Genomic DNA, 19,071 nt, shown 5'->3' with positions numbered 1-19,071 from the left:
AGTCTCAGGCCTTATAGCACCTCTTGGCTGCCTGTATTGTGGTGCCGCAGGACTCGGGCCTGCACAGCATAGCCCGCATCCCGCCCCTCCCAGCCGGCCTCACCAGTCTCCTCCCACCGTGAGCTGGAGTTCCATGACGAGCAGACCCCCGACCCACCGCCTCTGCTCCGGCAGTCATCGAGGAGCGACCGCGCCTGGACGACCACTACCATCATAAAAAAAAGGTGAGAGATTAGTGTATTTTTTAAACTTAGAGACTCACGAAAGAGGCTCAAATTACAGATTCACATCGTTTTCATCGGAAAGCGCGGATCAGGCAAGTAAAAATTGCTGAAATAAAATATTTATGGACATTTATGAATATTTTTAGAGCGGTAAAGGACTAGGAAGATGTTGTTTACGGAGCTCCGGTGATGTGGGGACTGTATATCCGTGTTTATTTGGGCTTTTCAGCTGTAAACAAATCGATATAATTTCGAGTAGCTACATGTGCGTGAACGTGTAAAAAAGGGGGCTTCGTGTTTATGCAGCTGAAGATATGTACAGATATATTTAATGCTGATAATGCTAATTATGTGCTGTATGTGCTGTGTACAAACCACATTATTGACATATAAAAACAGGCGCTCTCATCCCTCCATGGGCTGTCCCACATGAAAGATCAGCGGCTCAGCATCACTTTTATTTGATAACAAGGGAGTAATATAGTCTTCCTTACTGATTCCACCATCAGGAACAATTAGACGTGAATAACAGGAAACATGTGTGCAGTGTGCACAGAGGTGAAACAGAAAATAAAACAAGATGCTATTGTTCAGAGGCGGATTTAGTCATTTGAGGGGCCCAGGCAGACCCTTTCTCTAACTGGGAATGTTGGTATTGGCAATGGTAGAAGAAAACTTTTTTCTTAAGTTGAATTACTAATACAGTAAAAATACTGTGAAAGTACTGCTTTCAAATTTTTACTTAAAAGTGAAGGGTGAAAGAGAGGTATTAGTACGACAATGCACATAAATCTACTTAACATCTGTTCAAGGTGGAGCTTTTAATTCTTACCAGTAATATTTATCTGTCAGGTATATGTAGTAGTACAATGTTTTCCTCTGAGGTAGAAGTAGAGGTATACAGTTGCATATTTTTTAAATGCTTTAGGGGCCTTTTGTTAGTTATTTCAGGGTAGAATGAGTTAGAATTAGGGCTGGGTAACATATCAATATATCGATATATTGATTTCATGATACGAGACTAGATATCGTCTTAGATTTTGGATTTCGTAATGTTATGATATGGCATAAGTGTTGTCTTTTACTGGTTTTAAAGGCTGTATTACAGTAAAGTGATATAATTTTCTGAACTTAACAGACTCACAATATCGATAGCGAGGTATTTGGTCAAAAATATTGTGATATTTGATTTTGTGCATATCGCCTAGCCCTAGTTAGAATAGTAACATAATTCAGTGTTTTTCACATCTAAACATCTTAATAAATCTATAGCTGTTTGGGGGCCTTTTAGTTGGGGGCCCCAGGCAGCTGCTAACCTTACCTAATGGTAAAGTCCGCCCCTGTTGTTGCTGTATTTGTGGCTCAGACTGCTCAGATATGTGAAGTCTTTCCCTCACTGATCTGTTGCACACTCAGCAGTAAGAGCAATAGAGGAAGAGGAAGAGAGTGACAGGACAGAAGGACAGAAGTATGTAGATACCCTTGTCCTGTTTACATAGGTTTGTCAATGTTTGTGCTGTTTTTCAGGTTTTTTATTTTCCTGGAGTAGACCAGAATCTCCCTTTGCAAGATCTGCCATTCTCAGTGTTTTTCCAAATTAATAAACTTCAGGTTGTTGAGTGCATGTAATTATATTTAAATTATGTATCATTAATTATCTCATTATTCTAAAAAAGAAGCTTTCTCTCCTTAAATTATCATTTTAGTACATTTAGCACTATTCACAACTATGAAACTATGGAGCCTTCAGCAGCTTCAACCTGCATTTTCAAGAACTTCAGACACACAGTTTCTAATAGATTCACTAGAATCTGAAAGTCAGCTCCCAGTAATTTTGTAAACTAATCCTCAGATAAGAAATTCCTCAGTTAACTTTTAGTACTTTTCTATTTTTCAAACAACTTGTAGATTCTGGTTTACACAGATGAGCAGATGAAAGTTGATTGTTGACATGTTGTTGTTATGATGATGTTTGATAAGCCTTTTTTTTTTTTTTTTAGTTTTTTGGCTCTGCCTGCACATCTCTTGTGACTGTATGGATATTTCTTTGTGTTTTAACCTGTTGTGAATATGATTTTTTTATAATTTGTCTTCCAGTTTGATATTCTGATTTCATGTTAAATTTCCAAATTTCGTCAGATTCTTTTAACCATCTGGACGAAAACATATTCTGTCTGGGGCTATCATCTTTGTTTGGATGAGGAAAACAAAGTGCAACTTGGGAAATAGGTTAACAGATGGAATATTTTTTTCATCCAGATGTTTATATGAGTCTTGAGAGTTTTTAGTAACACTTTCAGAACAGTTTTAAGTGTTGTTTAACAAGATTCTGGGTTTGTCAAAGGTCACCGGTATTTATTTTTCAGAAAATCAGACACTTAGCTCTGCGACTTGGAGGTAATGCTGATACATGAGACACACAAACTGGTCCCAGGTTTCAGTTAGGCCCCTTATTTCAAGATAAATGTTAATGCTATAGAACACAATGATATTTTATACAAAAAGAACTGGTTTTCCCAGTTTGGTGTGGAAGAACTTCACCAACTTCAACGTCATTCAACAGTCATTCGTCTCCCAACATCAGTGTTGGACCTCACTAATGCTGTTGTGGCTGAATGGGAGCAAATCCCTGCAGCCAGGTTACAAAATCTAATGGAAAGTCTGAAACTAGAAGAGTGGAGTTTTCATACAGCAGCAGATTACAGAATCTTACTGTTGCTGCAGCTCAGTTTTCACTGTTTCAATTTACAAAACTCTTAACACAAAACAGTATATTTCTAATATTAGCCTCAAAATCTCACATAACACCCAAAATGAAAACATCTGTATTAAATAAGGTAACGTATCATGTAGTAAGTCTGTTATTACTGTACATGAAAATAAAATGGCCATTATCAAATGTTGTCAAACAGTAAATAATTCTCCTAAAAACAGTCAGCAGTGGTAATTTCCTCAAGATTATACAAGTAATGATAAAAAATGTGTGCAATCGATACAAAAGTCAGTATTTGAAATGATGTTGAATAAAAATTGCTTTTGAAAACTTTAATGTTATTTGACAAATATTCAATAGCTGTAAATATAGACAATGCAGTTTGACTTTTACACAACAGTAAATCTTATGTTCATGCAAGTCAACATGACTAGTTTTACTTCACTGCTTCAGTTTCTGTTCCGTATTCAAATCTGAGATACTTCAGTTATATAACGTACAGTAAATCTGTAATAATGCTGGAAAGAATAATACAATAACTGTTTTTACTGTGATTACTCACAGTATCAAATGCCCAATACATTGCAACGTTTTGACTGTAATCAAAAGAAAATAAGATGCATTTCTTTTACCCTAATTAGCTGCTATATTACTGCTGACCAGTGTAATGTTGTTAAAGTAAGAAAAAATGTACTGATTCAGTGATCTGTACCGTTATCAGCACTGATACTTGTGGTAAAATGAGGTGTCTGTATTCTGAGCACTTTGTGTTTCAGAAGGTAAGAATTTCCCAGTAGTCAGTTTGGATCTCTTTGGAGTTTTTGTATATTGAGACATTTAAGCATTTGTAAAATACTGAAATTCCCATGTTCAACAATAACATAATGGTTTAATTTTCATATGTTTGGCCACACACTGTGGTGCAAATGGCTGAGTGCATTAACATTAGCCAAGAGTTATATTTTCAGGAACATAATCTCAGAGGATGTTGCTCTGCTCAGTAGTCGGTGCATTTGGAAATGATATTAAGTGTCTTTGGGGAAAACTCTGCTGGAACATTTGCACAGAGGGCTATTCATTCTCGCGTTTTCACAAGTGCATGCAGTCTCACGCTTACTAGATTCCCTTCGCTAGATTCCCTCCCACTTCATTCGTCCTTAAACCTACCAGACCTCTCCTTTGTTAACTCGCTCACAGTCTGACTTGCAGACAAAGACCTTGACGTCTGGCTTTCTTTTAATTTAAACTGCCGATTGAACCAAAATGATGGTTTTTAGTCCTTAAGTATACACAGGAAATATGTGAGGCATGCTGCAGCACCTCAGGGCTTTCATTCTGCACAGGAGACTAGCAGTCATTTTATCAAAGATTAGATCATTTTTTTCATTTTAGGATGCACAAAACCTCATTCACGCCTTTGTTTCCAGTCAGCTAGATCACTGTTACTCTCACTTCCCCCAGAAATTAATTTAACTTGAGCTCATTTCTGTCATTGTTCCATTCACTATTTTTTATATAGCTCCACATACTCCTGTTTATGAGGCTGCTGACCAGCTGACTGTCTCAGGCTGAAGACAGAGGCCAGTGAGACATTTGGCATTTGGACTCCAAACTCGAAATACGAAGAACATCCTTAATGTCCTCCTTTAAAACTCTATTAAAGCTGTTCTGATCAATATTTTTTTATATAACATTGAATGAAGTTAGTATGTGTAAAGGGTCACATGTAGAGAGATATCACCTCAAACTGCACTTCCTCTCAGCTTTACAGAGCATTTTAGTGTCTTTTAGCTCATTGTTTTGGTTTTACGGCCCAAATGTTTACTGTTTTGGGTTCACTCCCACCTCTCTCATCGACCTCATGTTTATAGCTGCAGCAGTCAGCTGTTTTCAGTAACAGAAAAACCCTGATATGCCCTCTGTACATTATCTGACCAGCACCAGACAGCAGACAGATAAAGTTAGCGACTAACTGGTAAACATAGTGGAGCGTTTAGCGGCTGAAGAAATAGTCAAGTCAATTTATTTGTAGAGCACATTTAAAAAACAACAAAAGTTGACCAAAGTGCTTTACAGAGACTGAGAAATACAATTAAATGAAAACACAGACATAGTTATGAGGATTTACATCTTAAAAACACAACAGCATTGCACAGAGAACAAATCCTTCACAGAGAGTAAATAAATAATAAAATGAAAACACAGTGTGACCATTCATGACTTCCTGATGAATATTAAAAGGCTGAAGAAAAGAAATGGGATTTAAGACGGGTTTTAAAAATATCAGTCGAGGGGCAGGATCTAATAATGAGAGGCTAACTGTCAAGTCAAGTCAACTTTATTTATATAGCTCAATATCACAAATCACAAATTTCCCTCAGGGGGCTTTACAGTTTATACAGCAATACGACATCCTCTGTTCTTAGACCCTCAATTCAAATAAAGAAAAGTCCCTAAAAAATCCTTTAACAGGGAATAAAATGGAAGAAACTTCAGGAAGAGCAACAGAGGAGGGATCCCAGAATACAACATAAATGACAGAATACAGCACTGAACAGGATAACATGATGGATTTATAATATATATGAAGAATGTCATGAAGATGACACCAAGCAGCCTTCAGGTACCACCAGAACAGAATAGGACCTGAACCACATGACCTCTATCAACATGAAGACCTGGCAAGACGACAGACTACACATGCACACACAGGAGAGACTCACATCACACCGTTCACATACACAAGAGAAGAGAAATTACATTATTCACAGAGGAGAGACAGAAGGATAAAGACGTTCAGAGAGACAGACATGAGGTGGGGCTGAACTCCTGCAGGATTGCGAAACCAGATCTAAAACCTTAGGAAATGCCATCGATATTGCTGGTCCAACAAGAGATGCCTCAGAGACAAGAGAGGACAGGAGTAGAAAATAGAGAGAGAAGAGAGAGGAGAACACAGCTTGGACTCTCATGTGCACGTGGAACAAACAAACAGAATATCAGAGAGATGCAATAGTTAAATTCATTGAGACAGAAGCCGACCTGCTGTGCAGTACAAGGTCATGAAGTACTCAGTTAAATTTAGGTTAAAGCATTTCACTGGCAACCAGTGAAGAAAGACCTTGTTTTGAGCCAGCTGCAGGTGACTGATTATTTCCCATTTACAGAGAATTACAACAGTCAGTGTGGGAGGAGATAAAAGCATGTGCTAAAGTTTCCCAATCCTTAACAGAAAGAAATGGTTTTAGTTTTGTAAGTGGTCCAAGATGGAAGAAGCTGTTGCTGATAACAGAGCTGATTAATTCATCAAATTTTAAACCAGAATCAGGGATAATGCTGAGATTTCTTGCATGGACATTAACATTCAATTTTAGAGGCACACGAGTGTTTACTGTGGTTTTGAAAAAGCCTGAAGGGCCAAAAATGAGGATTTTTCAGTTTTATTCTGGTTTAGCTGCAGGAAGCTTTTTGCCATCCATGATTTTATATCGTCAGTGCAGCACAGCAGGGAGTTAAAACAGCTTGGATCACCAGAATTGTGGGGGCGGGGAGTGGGAGGTATAGCGGGGTGTCATCTGCAATAGCAATGATAAGAGATATTAGAGATATGCAAACACCACCATGCTAATATGCTCACAAGGACAATGCTGACATACTGATATTTGAAGAGGTCAAAACTACAGCAACACTTTGAAGTAGTATAAAGAACAGCTTGTGATCCAGTGTTGATGTTTAACAAGTTTTATGTTCACCATGTTCACCATATTAGTTTAGTGTGTTAGCATCCTAAATATGCTAATAAGCGCTGAACACAAAGTACATCTGAGGCTATAATACGACCTGATGTTGGTGGCATGGTGACAAGTCAGGTGAACACCAAAGTTATTCATTGACCCTGAATGTTTTTACCAAATTTCATGCCAATCCATCCAGGTTTTGTTAAGATATTACACTCAGAACCTCTAATGTTGTCGTTCCAGGTGTGCTTAAAGGTCGCTGCAGTTATAGTGACATGGACAGCAGGAGTCATTACACACCCTGCAGAGCTAACACAGGAGCCTCGCCTGACCTGCCAAGCAGAAAATGACTCAGAGAAATGGAATCAGAGGGACGAGTGATCACTGCCTCCACTCGGAGGCCTCCATGGTCCGTGAGCGCGCCAACGGCATGGAGCACGATAAAGTTCAAGAGGCCATCGACTGTGAGTTGGAGGAAGGGGGCCAGGGAGGTGAAAACAGAGACTCTGTGGCTGTAACGGGAGCAGTAACAGCTCCTGATGGGGGCTGGGGGTGGGTGGTGCTGGTTGCCACTATCATAGTCCTGGCTTTGACCCTGGCGTTCCCCTCCTGTGTGGGAATCTTCTACACTGACTTGCAGAATGAGTTCCACGCCTCCAACAGCGAAACCTCCTGGGTGCCCTCCATCATGACGTCAGCGCTTCATGCTGGAGGTAAGATGGGCAGACCAGGAAAAAAACTAGGTCTCTATTTAGTTAGTTCTCTATTTATTTAATGTGTGACCTCAATTACTGCACCGATTACATCAAATGACCTTAAAGGAGGAGTTCAAGTGTGTCCTGAAACAAGTCATACACTCAAATGAGTTCTTATTGACCCTTGTGTTACAGTCTTTTTTAGTTTTTAGTGCCAAATTCCCTCTTTTTTCAATTCTTGCACTGCAGCTGAACAGGAAAACACTCCACTTTATTTGACTCAGATGACTGAAGATATTATTTCATTATCAAGTACAATACTAGTGTATTACAAGGTGTAAAAGATGCCCGTTAATGCCCCCTGATCTGGAGGTAATTTGAGTTTCTACCTGCTGGTTTTGCATTGTAAAGAACCCTGACAGAGGGAGGTTGGGTTTGTTTTACTGTCTTGCTGTTTTGGTGTTGATTTAAAGCAGATTATTACATGAGAAAGTGTTGCCTGCTTCTTCCCCACAGCCCTGGGTGACTTTGAGTAATCGACACATACAGAATAGGGTTATAAAATTAATAATAATCCAAGATTTTAAAGTGACTTCATGTAACTTCAAAAACATAACACGGCACATTAATTCTTTTTCAAATGTAATTTGCACTCATAAGAAATTAAATGCACTCTAGCTTAAATTAATAGACTCAGGGGGTTTTGCTGCTGCAGCCTGACTTGGTCTGGTATGACCAGAAGCTTATGCTAATGTTAGCAATGTTGTTTGGCCTAAAATGTCAGAAAATGATTTAAAAAAATTGTCAATCACTGTTTCCTAAAGCCTTAGATGCAACCTTAAAGTCTTGTTTTGTCCCGACCAACAATCCACAACCCAAAGATTTTCAGTTTATTGTCATAGAAGACTGAAGAAACCAGAAAACTTCACATTTGAGAAGCTTGAATCAGCCTTTCTTGGTCTGTATGACCGGAAGCTTATGTTAATGTTAGTAAACCTTTCATAGATATGTCTGGTTACCTACATTATTGAGTTTTCTGACCACCGAGCCACTGACTTTATGACCCTTCATTACTTGTGCTATTGTTGAGCTGTGTTTTAGCATTTACCATTACCACATAACTACCACTTATGACTGCTGTAGACGCTGTTACGAAAGTCACACGGTTACACTTTATTTTCAGTCTTCCTGTTGAGCATTTATAAGCAGTATATAAACATTTAACAAATGTTCATAACACACCATAATGCAGTTATAAACTGATATAAAGTGTTTATTAATCTACAGTATTTGTCTGCAATTTATGTTTTTTATATTATTACAACTGTTTTACAATATTATCATTGATTGATTGATTGACTTTATTCAATACTTTAAAAAGAAAACATGCAGCAGCCATCTTCTCTTACACATCATTCATTATCTGTTTATACACCACTTATAGGGGCCCACAGGATGAGGTATTGTTGTTGACAAATACATTAAATACATTACACTTAAATGTACTTACAACTACATGTAAGTGTGTTAAAAACCATCTTTATGTACCTCCTTATAAATGCTAAATAGGTGGACTTAAAATAAAGTGTTCAGTACTTATATTATATATGTATCTGTATGTGTACTCCTATAGTACTATAATAGATATTTTTATGGTTTTATGTAGGAAATTATGAGACTTTAAGATTTCAGTTAGGGCTCTTTCGGATGTTTTCATCTCTTGTGTATTATTCACACAAATGTCAGAATCCGATGATCATAAAGACGTCTTTATCCTCTCATGGGTTAGGGTTAGGGTGCACGTGCCTTCAGTGTGGTTCACAAACGGTCTATCTTTACTGTCAGTAATGTGGTCTTCCTTCCTCTATGACGCAGTCTTATCAACATTATTTAACAGTCATGAAAGAGGGAAGTAGTGTGTTCTGTGTAAAAGTCAATATACAGGATCGAGGTGCATGTCTGGCTGCTATACCAGTTTTGTGTTTATGATTTTATGATGTTGCATCCTGAATATTGTATTTAGTGCATGTAAGGGGTTTGTTAATTTCCTGTCTAAACTAGTCAAAAAGAGTAAGGAGATGTTGTTAGTCTGGCCATGCAACTCAGTCCATGAGACTGATATAATATATCACAGGGATCAGAGACAGGGTGTTTGAGATGTTAATCCAAACACTTGCTGTCAGTTTTAAAGTGCAAAATCAACAGTTATTCTTTCAATGTAAAAACAAAAGTGAAGTGAGTCAAAGTCATGCAACATTCTGCAACGTCTCTATCTTATCAGATTGGTTTGATAATGTTCCTCCCTCCTCTTTCCACCTCCCCTCCACTTCAAGTTGAACCGCAGCTCTCTGGTTGTTGTTCACTAACTTTCCAAATGTATGAAAAATAACCTACTGCACCCTCTTTTCTTTTTAATCAAAAGATTAGGTTACGTTAGACAAAAACACTTATTACTGGTCTGTGACTTTGCAATGCTGTCAAACTTCAACTCCTCTTGAAAACACAGCTCCAGGCTATGTTTACACTGCCTGGATCTCTGTTTCCTTTAGTTTTTTGTATCGTATGTGGAACAGATCAGTTATGTATGTAAACAAACAGCTGCACACATCTCTGATTTTCCCAGTGATAAATATAATGAAGTGAAAATGAAATGACGATTCAGTTTGATTATCAACTCTGGGTAAATATTTTATTTACAGTATATGTGGAAATATTTCTGAAAGGATTTTGATTAAACAGATTAAGAGAAAGATGCTAGAACTGTCCTGCTGTGGGCTTCAGGAACAGCACTACTGTCCCAGCCAACTTTAACTATTTTCTTGATTAATCGATTAGTCGATTGGCCTGAAATAGTAAAAAATGGTGAAAAATGTTGATCTCTGTTTCTCAAAGCCTGAGCTGACATGCTCAAATGTCTTGTTTTGTCTCGACCAACAGTCCACAATCCGAAGATATCCAGTTTACTGTCAAATAAACCAGAAAAAAGATAATTTTTTTCTTTAAAAATACCTCTAAATGATTCATCAACTACTCTTTGCAGCTCTAATCAAAATGATAAATTATGAACAGTTTGAAAGATCATGATCTCTAAAAGGCACAACAAATTATTGCATAAAAGTTGGCCCATAAAATTTGTTTGTGCAATTTTAAATGAAAAATCACAATGCCAAAAAGTCACAGGTAGTCACTAAAGGGGTGCAGGGTTTTACATCATACATCCTGCTGCTGTAAATACTTTTACATAATTAAACTGTGTGTTGAAAATAGTCCCCAATAAATGCACTATTTACTCCTGTTTAAGTAACATTTGCTACAAACTACAAGTTTTAGGACATTTATGAGCCTTAAAAAAATAAATCGATACACTTGTGACCCATTTTCAAAGATTTACATAGATTTCAGTAGGAATTATTGGACTTGAGTGCAACAGACAGCGTAGGAAAGTTGTAAAGTATTGAAAGACAGACTAACACATTGTCGGTTTTGGTCTTTTCATGCGATTTTTTTGACAATAAGAAAAATATAGAATAACACAAGACTCATCTTTAGGTAGCTGTATTTTGAACAAACTAGAGATATGTGGAGGGACTTTTCTACCACTTTAGGAGTATAGACAGTTTCAACAGTGTGGGGGAGAGATGTGGGTATTGTACTCAGTTCTCAGGGTGTTTTTGGAGACAGGAATGCTTTGATCTTAGAAATTTCCCCTGAGCTTACGGAAATATGACAATAATCTCAGGTTTATCTTCGTTCAGCTGCTCACAGTTCACAAAGGACATCTGCGAAAGTCCGGAAGTGATAGTGTCCAGTGTGAAGAATCGATTCAGCTTATCAATTGAAACTAATGTTATATCTGCATAGAGCTGACCTCAAGGTAATAACCAAAAACAAGCCGATAAAGGATAGTATAATTGTGATGTTTTAAACTGTTTGCAGAACATGTTTTATCTGGCGTTGAAGCTACTTAAGGGGACATTTAAGTGAAAAATTGCAAATGTTAGGGTTCAAACACTTTGATTAAATGCTTCAAGCTCTTTGACACCTGTGTGTTTGGCTTACATAAGCTCATATAAGTCTCAATATTATCCCCATCAGTACACTGCAGCCCTGTTGCTGAACAACAAAGCAAGAATGTGTTGAATTTACTACCCTTTCGTAGCAACCTTTAACCAATATACACCACTGTATTTAGTGTCGAACCTTTAGAATACACAAAGTGAAACTTCCTCCTCCGGTAAAAGTTATTCATTGCCAGTAGTTAAGATAGTTAAGTAATTAGATGGTGGGAAAATTTGTTCTGTAGCATTAATTGTGTCCTGAAACGTTACGTCATCTTTAGAATATATTGACAGTTTGATGGGTCAATAAAAAGCTGCAGCACAGACTCAAACAAGAGCAACTTCAGGTACACACCATGTGCACACATTGGTCTTTCATACCATAATGTATAGTGTAAAGGACTAAGTGAGAGAGCATATTTTCAGCTTTTAGTACTTAAAAAGGTCATTCAGACGGTACGGATTACCGCCTAGCACAAGTTATGTGAAACACGTTGCAGGATTAAGAAAATGACCTCGCCTCTGCGAGCATAAGCCTTTGCTCATTTCACCTCCAGTATGCATTAAACTAAGAGCATTACATTTCATCCACAGGTCCCTTTTGTAGCGTGTTGGTGGACAGACTTGGTTGCCGGGCGACAGTCATGTTGGGTGGAGTCCTGAGTGGACTTGGAATGGCTGCCAGCTCATTTACCCAGTCCATCACGGAGCTCTACATCACCGCGGGGGTTATTACAGGTCAGCAAACATCCAACAAAGATTTATTGTACCAGCTGACGCTTGATGACTGTGGTTACACACAACTGTGCACTTCCTGCCCAACAGAGAGCAGCAGGCAAATTTAGCAACTAGCTGGTGAAGAAAGTGGATCCATCAGCTGAGGAGAGATTTCTTTCTCAGGAGTTGGTGGAGACCAAAACAGAGACATTGAATGAATGAAAGCTAATGTTGCAACTCATGTAGACAGGCAATTATTAGCTAACACAATAGTAATAACAGCTTTATAAAGCAATAATATGAAGAGTTTTTCAGATTATTGTGCAACTCAGCCTCCAATTAAATCAAAATTTTAAAAGTGATTTCTAGTTTTATTACAATCTGGGTCTCATTTTTGTAGTTTTGGACATCATTTCTATCAGTTCTTTACTTGGTGGGAGCAATCATATAATTTTAGCCAGGAATCATAGCCAAAAAGTGCGAAAATAAAACCCAAGTTGTAATACAATAAACCAGATTCACTACATCCTAGAAATCATGGATACCCCTGACCAAAGATTTTCCTATTTGACTAATAGTCGTTAGTTCAAGCCATTAGTTGACTAGTCGTTGCATGTTTATGATATTAATTTAATTATTTATATATATGTTTTGTGGGGCATCAGAAAATGGTTTGAGTTCCAGGGTTGAGAAAGATGTTATAAATAACATTGTTAACAAAAAATATATTAAAATATGTTAAGATATAAATTTAACAAGCGCACACACAAAGTGAGCCAAATGTTAACGACAATGCTAACGGCAAAAGGATAAAGGCAAAAGTTAACGATTCTGAATGTGTCGCAACAACCTGCAAGGAGACTGAGTTACCTTTTCTCAGTCCTGTTGGTCAGTTAGTTTCATTAAATCCTCCCGTCTATCATTTTAGGTGGTTTCCCAGCTGTTATTACAGCGGACCCGGCTCACTGACTGAGTGATGAAGTTACATTGCCACGTGTCTTCTAGGGTTTTATACACTTTCCTGCCGTATATTAAGTTTTTACCTAATTATGACAAGTCGTAGCTCACAAATTGAGTTTGAGGGGTTTCTTTTCCTGCAACTAACCGACCAATGAAAACTTGGTCGACTAAGACTCTCTCAACGGTTGGTCGACTATTAGGCGGCAGCCCCACTAGAAGCACAGCGTTGTACAGACTACTTCATATTGGGCTGGGAAGGATTAGTCTGAAAATTACACATCTATATAACTACTGCACAACTATTCTACACCTAATTTTCTAAATCAGTTAACACGATACTACATGTGATGATAAAACTCTTCTTTCTTCGTTACAGGACTTGGTTTCTGCTTCAGCTTCCAGCCAGCTGTGACAATCCTTGGGCACTACTTTGTGCGTCGACGTGTGTTTGCCAACGCCATGTCCTCCACAGGCACCGCGCTGGGCCTGTGTACTCTCCCTTTCCTGGGTAACTACCTCCACACAGAGCTGGGCTGGAGGGGAAGCTTTCTTGTTTTGGGGGCCGTCCTGCTTAACTGCTGCGTGTGCGGAGCGGTGATGAGGCCCCTCCAGGCCCCCAAACGTCGAGGCCAACCCCTGATGAACCACGGACCCCCTCCGCCAGAGGTGGAGAGTGTGAAGAAGGGGAAAGGAAGGGTGAGGACGATATGGAGCTGCCTGGCGGCTTCCCTCAGCAAACACATGGCCTTTGATCAGCTCCGCAACAACTCACGTTACCGTGTGTTCGCTATAGGCATCACCTGGATGATGCTCGGGTTTGTGGTGCCCCTGGTGTATCTGGTTCCTTACGCCACAGCCCACGACATGGAGCAGGGCCGGGCCGCGATGCTGCTCTCCATCCTGGGCATCGTTAACATCGTGGTGCGGCCGCCGTTCGGCATCATGTTCAACATGCCCTGGTTCAAAGGGCGACACATCTATGTATTTGCCTCGGCTTTGTTGGTCAACGGGCTCAGTAACAGTATCTGCTGCATCGGGCCCAGTTTCTCTGTACTTCTGAGTTATGTGACGATCTATGGGCTATCCATGAGCGTTGTGGGATCCCTGATGTTCACCGTCCTCATGGATACAGTGGAGATGAGCCGCTTCCCCTCAGCTTTGGGTCTAATCGCTATAATGGAGAGTGTCACACTGCTCATCGGGCCTCCACTGGCAGGTAAAGTAAACCCACAGAGAGCGAGGAGAGCAAGAGATTGAGAGGAAAGATATGGTGATAATGTAGGACACAGTTATACATTATAATTGTATAATATATAATCACATTATAATAAAAAAATGTTTTTTGATGATATACTAGATGGAAACTGCCTCAGTGTGGTTTTACAGGCTTCAGGCAGATTGAACTTTTAGGTGTAAACTGTTTTATTCATGGAGAAGCTGCCCTGGAGGTAAAAATAACCTTAGTGGTTGGGACCCCTAAAACACAGTCCCATACAACATAGTCATAATATACAGATTTCACTACAGTATACACTAATTGTCATAATATATTGTTTTCAGTTAGTGTGCAAGAAATTACTTTTACTAAAAGGAAATGAGGCAATACATGCACAGATGGACAATGTTACACGACTGCCAATTCAACAATTACATTTTCCCAAAGATTCTTCAAGTTACCATCTACAATTTATTTTTATGTTTTGCAGTTGTGAGCAGCTCCTCTTTTCATCTTGTGCATCACGTTGTAATTTGATCACACTTCATACTCATAGCTGGCTTAGAATAAACACAGCCAGAGAGGAGATAAAGCTCGCCCTCTTTTCCTCTGATTAACAAATCAAACATCCTGAACAGGAGAAACTTTCTTAGAACTGTTAGCAGTCTGTTACTGGGGGGGTTCGGTAAGTTCAGTTGCGGGTTGGTTAGTCCCTGTAGTGGAAAAGGCTTGTTAGAACAAAATGTACCAGTATCAGTATCGTTGGCATGACCTTGAAGCTCAGTCCAGCTTCTTGCTGCATGTCCGTCTTTTCTGTCGAAATCTACCATAGACTATAAATCAGAGAAGAACATTGAAATAGACTCAAAAACAATGCAAAATTGTGCAAAACACACACGTGTAGTCAGAGGAGTCTGCCCTGCACATATGTTTTCGTGTGCTGTGGGGCGCTGATTCTGCTTGTGTGAATTTGAATGGCAGAACTACAGGAATAGAAGGTTCAGCCACTCCTGCTCCAGGCGGTTGCAGTAAATAACAGCTTGCTCTCAGTCAATCTGGCCGCTGCACAGAGAACAAAAGAAGCCAGTCTGTGCTCCATTTTGGAGGAGTGGAGGTTAGCGGCAGCAGAGTGGTTGAAAGGGCAGAGGCTCTCTTTCAGGGCAGCTTCTGTCTCAGATGACAGGTATGCTTCCCCCGTTAATGTGAGGGTATATAACCGGACACAGTGAGAAGTCCCAACAGAGTTGCTTTACACACGCAGCCAGTGACCCAGTTTGCTTCCCACAGTATTTATATAATTTAAAAAAGGGCTGGGTTATCAATATAGCACGCAGATGAGTTGCTTTTGGAGCTTAACTGCTTATAATCATCTGAATAAATCATATTTAAAAAGGGGTAATTTTCTTATTGTTTATTTTACAGGGTTGTCATTTTCTAGGAGGTTTACTGAAAATTACTGTAATTTGGTACTCATTATAGGGAAAATAGAGACGGTTCAGACAGTCGTTTGAGTTGAGTTTATAGTTTCCTTGAAAGACCTGCTCTATTTAAACCAAAGTAAATCTTTATTCATTGTTATTTATTATTAGAAACTTTATTCTTCATATTTGTTGCATTGTATATTTTCTTGTAGACAAATTTCACATTTTTGCATGTTCGAGTCAAGTCAATTTTATTTTTATAGCCAAATATCACAAGAAATAGAGCAAAATGACAAATATGTTCCACTGACCTACTAAAGGACTTAAAGTCTGTGGTCACAAAATGTTTTGGTTTGTGACCCCTTAAACTGAAGGAATGTGTCCTTGCGACCCTTCTTCAATGGTTGCACCAGCTGTGACTTGTTTTTTCCCTCCTTGTTTTATTTGGATAATTTCAGTTTCATCAAATTATTCAAGAAATGTGTTTTTTCTTGACCTCTAAATTTTTGTCTTGCAACCCCTTACTGGGGTCTCGACCTCCAGACTGGGAACCACTGGTCTAGGTTACACTTGCAATTAATTGGAATTAATTATTTTCCAATGTACCAATCATCACTGTCTCAATTTTTCCTATAATTAGTGCCCAATAATGTGTCTTTTCTACAAAGTTTCAGTTGAATTTTACTGTCAGATATCAGTTCCTTTCTAATAAATTACAGGAAAATATGAGGCCTGTAAAATAAAGTGTCATCCAAAAAGATAAAACCTAAAATTTTGACGTTATTGATGATTTTTCTTGTTGTTGCAGGAGCCCTGGTTGACAGAACAGGCCAGTACTTCCATGTCTTCTTTGCCTGCAGCGCCGTTGTTGCCTCATCTGCCGTGTTTCTCATGGTGTCATTTTGCTGGCTGGATAAAAGGGACAGGAAGTCATCCAAGCAAGGTCAACCCTCCGCACTGCCCGACCCAGCGAGACCTGCTGTCGACGTCGCCCCTGGCTGCCAGTACAGCAGCGTGCCCACAGAGGGAGACAAAGACAAGGCCTCGGCGAACGGGGCAGAGTATATCACCAGCCTCTGAACCTGCTTACACACTGTGTGTCACCCTTAACACACATCACACTCTGGGTCTGACAGGTCTGCAAATAATTCCTAATGTTTGCACCAGCTCGCTCGGTGTGCCAGATGTTCAAAATTGACTCTTCTGTGGTTGACAGCACACCTGATTCGGTCTGAACTGTCTCCATGCGATGAACCGTTGCCATCTGGTACGCCATAAAAGTCAAAACAAATACTACGAATAATTTGCTCTGTTTGACCCAGTTTAAACACTTGATCCTATATACCAAAATGAACAGATGTGCACTTACAACTACAATGTGATTGTACTGTTTATTGTAATATGCTGCTGATCTTATCTATGTGATCACACAATCTATCATACATGAGGTATCTCACTCTATCAAGCTGCAAACATGATCCTTTGTTGAGGAAATCTCACAAAATCCTTTCTAGATGTTTGCTAAAGTCGTAGTTTTTGATGATTTATCAGTATATGGTGAGCTTACAGACGAGGAAAAGCTACACCCAGAACAACGTAAGCCAGTCATATTTCTACAGCAGTGGTTGTGATGAAATAACAAGCACATTGAGCAGTAATATCAGCGGGTGAAATCAAAGTGATGAAAGCAAAGTGAGAATAAGCATTGGCTTCCAGATTATCAAGAGTTAAATGATAAGAATGGTGTTATTCTTCTAGGCTTTTCTTATTGTCAACAAATCTCAAAAGACCAAACTATGTGTTAGCATGGCTGGAGTAAGTGTGTATCAGGAACCGCGCAGTGCTAACACAGCTGACTACACTAAGGCTGCAACTAACGATTATTCTTGTATAGTCGATGAAGTTTTTTTGTCTCTATGATGCCAGAAAACACTGAAAAATGCTGTTACAATTATACCAACCAGTACTGCTATCTTGGAACATAACTGGATCCAGGTTTGTAGTGCGCACAATTACTTTGTAGTAGTTTTGTTTAAATTTATTTAGGAATAAATACCTAGTAAGCACAATATTGTTTGAAATGATAAACTGTATTTTGACACAGGGCACCTCTTCAACTCCGTACCTCAAGATTAGGTAATAATCACCAGATCCTCACACAAAATAGCACATGCCGCCTGCGCTGACCTGACTTGACAGCTCTTTGCAGCACGTACACAAAATGTTCCACCAGCATCGTGAACCATACAAGCTGATAAACACACATTTCACAGGGCTTGTCGTGACTGGATCCAAATGTTAAGGGTACTGTCTCTGCCAACGCTTAAAAGTTGTGAAAAGATTAAATTAAAGGTTAAAGCACAGCATCTTCATTCTTTGATGCTGTTTGATTATCAGCTGACAGAGATTCAACGTCATACCTGATACCTTGTTTGCAGGGGAGTTTTCCTGCACCTTAAAGTCTGAGGCCCCAGTGTCTCTGAACTTTTCACCTTCCCTACCCCGTATGTGGCGCTCAGGTACAAGCCTGCTGGTTCCTGTTGCAAAATCTTTTAAAAATGGGTCACAAACTTATACTCTCCATTTTTTTAAAAAAAAAAGCCTAAAACAGCTGTAGTTTTTAGCAAATGCTACTCAAACAGGAGGAAATAGTGCATTTGTTGGGGACTATTTTCAGTGGCGGATTAATACACAGGACAATCGATTTGCATTGATTGTGTATTTTTAATATAAATTTACTGTGTTAAAGTGAGGTGACATTGACATGTTACATTTTCAGATATACTAAAACAGAAGAAGATTTAAAAAGTCAAAATAAGCTACAGTGTGTGTTTTCATGGTAATCAAGTGCAACAGTGCTGCTCATTGATGTGTTTTTATCAGTTTTTGGACAACAATGGAGCTCTAAGGCACAGAGGAATAAGCTATATCAAGCTTTGGATGCACACACAATACTTGTTAGTAGGTTAGGGGCTGCAACTAACAATTAGCTTCATTATCAATTAATCTGTCGATTATTTTCTTGATTAATTGATTAGTCGGTTGGTCTATAAAATGTCAGAAAATGGTGAAAAATGTTGATCGCTGTTTCCCAAAGGCCGAGATGCAACGTAAAATGTCTTGTTTTGTCCCGACCAACTGTCCACGACTCAAAGATATTCAGTTTACTGTCATTGTCTTGGTGTTTTGGTGCATTAGAAGAAAAAATAGAAGATAAGAAAAAATTCAAGTGCCACAAAGACCGGTGATCATAAATATTTTAAGTGGGTGAAAAGAGCTGTTTGAGTTTAAAAAAAAAAAAAAATAAAATAAAAAATTTATATATATATA

At 38.9% G+C, this 19,071-nt stretch overlaps 1 protein-coding gene across 2 annotated transcripts; it reads left to right on the top strand.

The window, feature by feature from the left end:
* On the top strand, positions 1–19,004 carry slc16a5a (solute carrier family 16 member 5a). Of its 2 annotated transcripts, XR_010925018.1 has the most exons (6): positions 1–224; positions 6,918–7,387; positions 12,022–12,165; positions 13,481–14,320; positions 16,550–18,357; positions 18,394–19,004. XR_010925018.1 is itself a non-coding variant. In XM_067577257.1 (5 exons), the coding sequence occupies exons 2-5, from the start codon at positions 7,021–7,023 to the stop codon at positions 16,819–16,821; spliced, it is 1,623 nt and encodes a 540-aa protein (XP_067433358.1). In that variant the 5' UTR covers positions 1–224; positions 6,918–7,020; the 3' UTR covers positions 16,822–19,004. The 2 variants fall into 2 exon arrangements, 1 of the variants encoding a protein (XP_067433358.1); XM_067577257.1 differs by having other exon boundaries at positions 16,550–19,004.
* The last annotated feature ends 67 nt before the right edge of the window (positions 19,005–19,071 follow it).

Source organism: Thunnus thynnus, chromosome 20 (assembly GCF_963924715.1).
Source record: "Thunnus thynnus chromosome 20, fThuThy2.1, whole genome shotgun sequence".
Classification (NCBI taxonomy): Eukaryota; Metazoa; Chordata; class Actinopteri; order Scombriformes; family Scombridae; genus Thunnus; species Thunnus thynnus.
The sequence above is the reverse complement of the archived record's forward strand: the minus strand, read 5'-3'. Positions and strand labels throughout refer to the sequence as shown.

Bases quoted from the DNA above. Each gene is read 5' to 3' on its own strand.
- slc16a5a (XM_067577257.1), top strand. From the start codon at position 7,021: ATGACTCAGAGAAATGGAATCAGAGGGACGAGTGATCACTGCCTCCAC. The intron at 7,388-12,021 runs GTAAGATGGGCA...TTTCATCCACAG, and splicing joins GTCAGCGCTTCATGCTGGAG to GTCCCTTTTGTAGCGTGTTG. The intron at 12,166-13,480 runs GTCAGCAAACAT...TCTTCGTTACAG, and splicing joins CACCGCGGGGGTTATTACAG to GACTTGGTTTCTGCTTCAGC.